Below are 8067 nucleotides of genomic sequence, written 5' to 3' on the forward strand. Positions count from 1 at the left end.
TACAGGTGGCCTTTGATAAAAAGTAAAATATCATTTTGAAAAAATCAAGGTTATTTGATGTACATTTTAATAGAAATCATATGTTATAGTAATTTTTCATATAGTGCTGTCTTTACATGAAATATTAAAGGTTTGCCAACAATTGGTCATATAAATAATAAGAAGCATAATATATTGCTATATATTTAAGATACAAGATACAGCAATATCCAGATACAGCCAATAAGAAAGCAGCTAACTTTATGAGAACACTAAATTGTGAGAGGGGGTGGCAGTGAGATTTTAAACTCTGCTCCCCTTCAAAAACAGAATAAATTCAGCCAATTTAAACCATGTAAACCCAGCTGTACCACAAGCCCGTGAACAGCTGGTCTGCACAAGTTCCAGGACTGCTGCTGATAATAATAATAATGAAGATAAGCTGAAACTTTGATCCCCATTATTGGTGAAGGCAGAACGATTGCATTCAACACAAAATTATGGTAACAAGAAATGCAGTGCATCCCTGTAAAGCATTTTTAAAGTTCAGAAACTGTTATTTAATAATTAAAATAAGAACTAACTGAATATTATGACGACTTCTGGATTGCTGTTTTCAAATTCAGAATGATTTTCTTCATTGTTCCCTAAATTGCAGCTGCTTCTCTTGTTCCTTCCAAGTTTTGTAGTAGCATTTCTTTAAAAGCAACCTTATTTTTTTAAGAATAGGTCTAAAAGCGGGGTGAAAAATTACCTGAGATGTTTGCTTAGGATATTGCTGGATTACGCTGGAAGATTTTGAAAACAGCTTAAACCGCTTAGGTCTTAATATTTTCTTGAAACTCTGCTTTTTTTGTGTGTATTGGTAGCTGCTTGTTTGAGTTATCTTTATGGGGATTCTTTTGCCTCTCTGCAGCTGGGACGACAGCAGTTCCGTCAGCAGTGGTATCAGTGATACCATAGATAACCTCAGCACTGATGACATTAATACAAGCTCCTCCATCAGCTCTTACGCCAACACCCCTGCATCCTCACGGAAGAACCTAGAATCCCAGGTAAGGTTTCTCTTAAATTTCATGTAAATTATAATAATGCTGAAGGCACTCACTACCCCGAAAGCTAGTTTTGTTGTTTGTAACTAAAGAGAATAAATGATTAAAGAATGTCAGGGCTGACTTCTAAATACATTTACTAATTGAGCATAGCTACAACAGTTAGAACAGTGGTTCTCAACCTTTTTAATGCCGCGACCCCAACCAGTCGTAAGTTGAGGACTAAACCAGTCATAAGTCGAGGACTAAACCGGTTGTAAGTCGAGGACTAAACCGGTCGTAAGTCGAGGACTACCCAACCGGTCGTAAGCCGAGGACTTTCCCTGCCCGGGAGCGCCGCGCATGCGTGGTTCCGCCCCCTGCGCCGGCCGAGGCGTAGCTGGCAAGCGGCAGAGACGGACCAGGCCGACCACCAGCTGGCCCAGCCCAAGGGAGGTAAGGCACCCGCCGGAAAAGGGGAAAAAAATGGTGGACAAAAAAATGGTGGGCAGAAAAAATGGTGGACAGCCTTGCTTGGCGACCCCCGTGAAATGGTCGATCGACCCCAAATGGGGTCCCGACCCACAGGTTGAGAACCACTGAGTTAGAAGATTCTGAGGCTTGCTTTGAGAGATGACACACCCAGATGAATGGGGCCAAATTAGAATAATGAATTATCCATGCTAATGTTCTTGCTTAATGTTGTAACAATATTTCTATTTATGTGCTTACATGGCCAATTGTGTAATATATGGCTGAAAAGAGGTTGAGATAAGAGAGAAACATCTGCATGTCCTATCTGTTGATTTGTTTGTACTGGCACTGACTCCCTTCATGTTCAGCATATGAAGAATTATGTCCAATACGCCCATCTGCAGAAAGAATTGGATTATAAGTATAAATCTTTCTGTTCCCCACCATCCAGTCAGAGCTGAAGAAGCTTCTTGGATGATAAGCGAAACATCTTCCAAGAAAAAACAAGAATGTCCAGTTGCCTCCTGAAAAAGTACCTTTGGGAAAAGAATTGGATTGTTTCTCTCAGACAGCCTCCTTTAGATCCTCAAATCTTTAGAAAAAAATCAGAGATAGTTCAGAGCAGAGTTTGAGAATATTTAGCAATACTTGTATGTCTGAAATCCAGTAATATGGTATTAAATGCTTTAATGAATACACAACCCTACTCACACAGACACTTCATATTCCAGAACGGGCCATATACTATTTTATTTATATTAATTAAGGAATAGAAATCTAGTTTTGGTCATGCAAAAGCTCAAGTGTTATTACATTCTGAGAGGAAGTGTGAACACTTGCTATTTAATTAAGTATATTCTTATTTTCTAGACCTGCATGTGGCTACAAGCTAAAAGCAGCTTTTGGCAGCTTTTCACAAGTAAATTATATTCTGATGTTACTTTCTCGTTCATCAAATTTTCATCCAACAGACAACATAGTAAAGAATCCTGAATCAGTTAGAAGTTTTTAATAATTTTCTACCTCTGAACTACTAACATATATATATATGGGATCATATATATTATTTATGTTGCTTTATATATAACACATATAATTCTTGTTATGCACACCACACACACACACATACACACACACACACTGGATCTATGGGGGGGGTGTCTTCCAAACAAGGGTCAAATTGTGTATTCATTCAAACTTACTACTGTATAAATATTTTGTTATTATTTTACTTCCTTCCCCCACCCCTTTTTGACTAGAACCAAAAATTACTTTAATAACAGTTCTTGATGTATCATAGAGTTGCCATAAAGTGTTAAATTGCTTTTGTACATCGGTGCAGGGATCATATTACTCTTTGTTCACTTGAGCATATAGCCCTGGTTGCATGAAAGAGTTTTGCCTCTGGTTGTAAACAGGGGGGGCTTGTTGCTTTGATTTCAAACTGCTAACATTAAATTCTAAACTTGATGTTCTGTGCCCTGCTTTGAAGCATGTGTGTGTGTGTGTGTGTGTGTGTGTACATTTATATGTACATTTATGTGTGTGTGAGAGAGAGAGAGAGAGAGAAAGAGAGAGAGAGACGCAGCTTGCATTTTCCTCCCACAACTATTATTAATAGAAAATTAAAACAATTTCCCCAGAATTCTCAGCACACCTTTCTTAGCAAATGGAAACCAACCCATAAAAAAGTTTTTGCAATGTTCTGATTATCACACCAATCCAGATGATGAATGTGATTTATTGGAAAAATGGCAGCATTTCTTGATCATTTCTGAGCTTCATTCTGGCAGGAGAAATTGTAGGAAGAGACTCATTTTAGTCTCTGGTGGTAAAAAAATCAGGAGGAGTTTGGCTGCACCTTTTTGAATACTTGTTTTATTAAAAGCTGGTGCCTTTTAGTAAAATGTGCTAGCCGAAAAACTGCTGCCAGACCTCTTAAAGTGCACACAAAATTTATTTTGAGACATATTTCTCCTGTTCTGCTTTTCTACTCTGCACTTTTTACAAGTATTTTCTCCATAAAAGATCAATTTTTTCTTTGCTGCTTTCCCGTGTTGTCATATTTTTGTGTGCATTTTTTTCTTGTTTTGAGGACCACATCTTAAAATTCAGAAAAGTACACCAGCGCTTTGAATTCACAGACTAGTTTGAAAAGTACAGATTAGATAAATTCACATCAAAATGTGAATCACATGAATTTCTCCTCCATTCAGTTTGTCTTTACAGTATAAAAATGACAAGCAATGAGATGGACTAAAGTGTAAATAAGAAATCTCTTTTTTTTAATGTATGTGTCTTAACTATAAATGAACTAAATCATCTCACTTTCTGGGAGAAAATTCAAAAGCTGGAACAAATATACTTTTATATAGACTTTTGTGTGCTAAATTAGAAGAATCACAAGTATTTTGCCAATACCAAGAAAAAAAAGGTAAATCTATGTGTCTAATTATTATTCAAATATTAAATGAGATTATTAACCTAGGCCTGTAAAATTACAATCTATAGCAACAAGTTTCTTTCAGTTGTTCTCTTTCCGTTGTTCTCTGTTTCTTTCATTGTTTAACTAGATACTGAGATACAGTACATTACTTTTAAAATGTGCCTTGTGGAGTTTGGGGAGAAAATAACAACCCGATGTTAAATAGATAGGCTTGCATATATATAACAGAGTGCTGGCTGTTCTTACCACAGAATAATCTGTGTCTATGACTAGAATGTATATTGAAACTTTTTACACTGGATGGAATCCAGTTTGATTGCTCCATGAATGGAAGGAATTGCTGTTTGCAGAACAAGGGCTTCATTCACCAAAGGAAGCCTCTGTGAGCTTCCTTTCACAGAGTGATTGCATTAGATGCTGACCATTCAGAATTTTCTGCCAAAATATAAATTCACATTCTGCATTTAAATTCCTGCCCCCAATTAACTGAAACTAATTGCCATGTTTGTTCCCTTTGCTTAATTGGTATAGTTGTATCACATGGTTTAGGATGAATGGGCAGAATGCCTCCAATACTTTCATTCCGTGTGCAGAAAGTGCCCACGTTCTTGGAAAAGTGGTCCTATGGATGCTTTCTTCAGCAGAATTTTATTCCATGGGAACATTCAGATATAATTCCATGTCTGCAACGACTGGGGAAGAGACAGAGGGGGTTTTCCAGATCTGTTTTGTGCTGCTCGGTGGCATTTCAGAGGCCATTTCCAAAAGGTGCATTGAGGTGGACAGGAAGGGGAAAAGTCCTGCTGCTTTAAAGTATTACCAACAAGTGTTATACAGGTAGTCCTTGACTTACAACAGTTCATTTAGTGACCGTTCAAAGTTACAAAGGGCACTGAAAAAAGTGACTTATGGCAATTTTTCATACTTAACACCATTGCCACATCCCCATGATCACGTGATCAAAATTCAGACGCTTGGCCACTGACTCATCTTTATGACCATTGCAGTGTCCTGGGGTCATGTGATTCCCTTTTTGCGACCTTCTGACAAGCAAAGTCAATGGGGAAGCCAGATTCACTTGACAACCGTGTGACTAGCTTCACAACAGCAGTGATTCACTTAACTAATGTGGCAAGAAAGGTCATAAAATGAGGCAAAACTCACTTAACATCTGTCTCGATTGTGGTTGTAAGTTGGGGATTACCTGTATTTGTTGCACTCTCACACCTTCTAAAGCATTTTTAGGGAATGGAATCCAAGACCTTGCATAACCATCAGTGTTTTGGAATCTGAGCGTTGCCTTGCAGCTAGATGGGCAGCAAACTATTAATTAATTAATTAATTAATTAATTAATTTCAGCAATTTATTTTATTAGTGCATTTATGTTCAATCTTTCTTCTATCAAAGACTTTAGGAATATACACATAATGTTCTAAGCAAATCTTAGTTTTAATTTAATTGAATTGATAGCCACACTATGCATACGTATGTGTATGGAGCCATGGTGGCGCAATGGTTAGAATGCAGTACTGCAGGCTACTTCTGCTGACTCCCGGCCGCCAGCAGTTTGGCAGTTCGATTCTCACCGTCTCAAGGGTGACTCAGCCTTCCATCCTTCCGAGGTCGGTAAAATGAGGACTCAGATTGTTGGGGGCAATACGCTGACTCTGTAAACTGCTTAGATAGGGCTGTAAAGCACTGTGAAGTGGTAAATAAGTCTAAGTGCTATTGCTATTGCTATGCACCTTAGCTGTGATTTTTCATAACATCCTTCATTACTGATTTTGAAGTACCCGTTTCTTGAAGACAAATCAGATGTTACATGTTGATTAATTTCCAAACAGCTTTTATAAACTGGAAAAGTCATTTTTGGGATGAGTAATTAGAAATAGAGAAGTATGGGCATTTCTGAACCTGCAGCTTCCTTGCTTCAGATCAGCCATTCAGTGAAGTTTTTTTCCCCCCCTCAGTAGCACTGCCTGTTTCAGTTCCCTAGATCCAGGCATATTAATTTACATATTAGTATGTACATTAGACAAATTGGTTGCTAATTATCTTTATTTTATATGAACAATATGATTGTTTTTCATTTTTTAAAAAATTCAAAGCTTTTGCAGACAAGTCAGTCAAGTTTAAAATTTCTGTTTGCAATTGTTTAAAATAGGCTAATAATTTTTTTTGCATTGTTCTCCTTTAAAAAAGTTTATCTAGCAATCTCAGTGCATTTCGGTCCTACATTTGCCTTGCAGTTTTAAGATAGGACTCCGTTGCATTGTAAGCAATAGTGAACAACATTGTAGAATCCTGATAGGGTACCTTTTTAATATAACCTTCCCTACCCCACCCTCATGCAATTTTAAAGTGGGATTAATGACACAGGGTGATACTATAGGATTAGTAGTATGCTATTCTTTTAGTCTCACTCTGATCTCTTTATGTGAAGTATAATATGGGATAATGGTGTGAGGTATTTATAAAGTACACTTTCACCCTCAGCTGCCCTCTATAATAAGCTATGCTTGAGGATTGCTTTGTAGCAGTCTTCTAAACCTCTTAAACTGCAATATGGTTGAGGGGACTCTCCCGTTTCCTTCCTCCCTTTGGAGGAACCAGACGTGGTTTTGATGGGAGGGATGTAAGGGTTTGGGAATTTCTCCTAGCTGGTGGGAGCAAATGTGAGTGAGAGTCAGAGGGGGAACTGATGATAGTGAGTGGGGAAGGGGACCTTACCTGTGGGTGAGAGCAGTAGGAGAAAGGGGGGAAGTTGTTTCTGGGGACCCTGTTGGTGCTGAGAGCTGGTAAGCTAAAATGCCTCAGTGTGTCTCGGGACATTGGCTGAGAATATTGATGCTTCCTGAGTCAGGGAACTGAGGGTCCTGGAAATGGCTATTATATGGTGGTTGGAGATGGACCAAAGTATTATGGTGGTGACAGGCATGAAGAAATATTCTGGGAGACAAGAAATGTGATGCTCTTGGGAACCATTGTTAGGTAGTCCTTAACCTATAACCATAATGGACCCTGTTCAATTTTCATCCAGTATCTCACTTCCCTTTTGGGGAGGGAAGATGGTAAACAAAGTGGTAGTGGAACAGCTTCAGAGGGTCTTGGAGAAAATGGAGTATCTGAATCCTGAAAAGGATTCAGACCTGGGTATGGAAAAGGCATTTGTTGTGTTTTTGGATGACATCTGGTGTGTGTAGGATGGATAGATAGTACATCCTTGCCATTCTTGATCTCTCAATGCCTTTCATACCATAGGCCTTCTGGACTGGCTCAGAAGACTGGGGGTGGGCAGCACAGTTTGTGCTGGTTCAGCTCTTTCCTTCAGGTTGGTTTCACTTGGCAATGATTGGGGAGAAAAGGCCCCACCCTTAGCCCCATCTAGGTAGGGTGCCACAGGGTTTGGTGCTTTTTCCTCTGGTTTTTTAATATCTACGTGAGACCACTGGGTGATCTCATCCATCAATTGTATATCTCTAGCTGGTGAATTAAGCCATCCCATGACCATTTTATCCTGGTGCCTGGAAGTTATGAATGTCTGAATGGGGAATGGGTTGAACCCTGGCAAGAATGATTGACTTTGTTGTTTGGAGCCCTCTTATTTGAGATCTATGCCATCTTTGTTGCTGAATAGAACTGGTTCTTCACATATTTGAATCTCACCACTCATGCTCCTAGAACAGTGCATGTTACATTTTTTACTCCACAAGCTGCACTGGTTATCACTTTGCTTCCAGGCCCAATTCAAGATGCTAGGTTTAACCTTGAAAGCCTTTCATGGCATGGGACTGGGCTGTCTGAAGGGCCTAGCAGATCTGTAGGTACCATTGGCCAGGGATCTACACTGGATGGCTTCCAGAAGACGTGCTCTCTCTGGTGTAATGCCTGTCTTATGGAACATCCTTCCCTCTGAAATTAGATTGGTTCCATCCCTCTTGTTATTCCAAAAGCCCCTCAGACCTGGCTATATGATCAGACCTAGGACTCCCATGGAACTGGAGACTCCCATAGATATATAGTTCCATTGTTGAGGATGCCATTTTTATTCTCTTTACTTTGATTATATTGTAGGTTTTTAGGATATTTATTATCATGTTTTTAATATATATATATATATATATATATATATATAT

The 8067-nt window shown here is 38.8% G+C and overlaps 1 protein-coding gene across 1 annotated transcript in view; it reads left to right on the forward strand.

The window, feature by feature from the left end:
- Positions 1-869: 869 nt before the first annotated feature.
- Positions 870-8067, forward strand: part of NAV2 (neuron navigator 2) — a gene marked incomplete at its 3' end in the record, with an annotated part of 51834 nt that continues 44636 nt past the window's right edge. The window contains exon 1 of the mRNA XM_029286325.1: positions 870-1034. Coding sequence (XP_029142158.1) covers positions 870-1034 — 165 coding nt within the window. The remainder of the gene's footprint in view (positions 1035-8067) is intronic.

Source organism: Protobothrops mucrosquamatus, unplaced genomic scaffold (genome assembly GCF_001527695.2).
Source record: "Protobothrops mucrosquamatus isolate PMUCROS unplaced genomic scaffold, P.Mucros_1.0 scaffold3326, whole genome shotgun sequence".
Lineage (NCBI taxonomy): Eukaryota > Metazoa > Chordata > Lepidosauria > Squamata > Viperidae > Protobothrops > Protobothrops mucrosquamatus.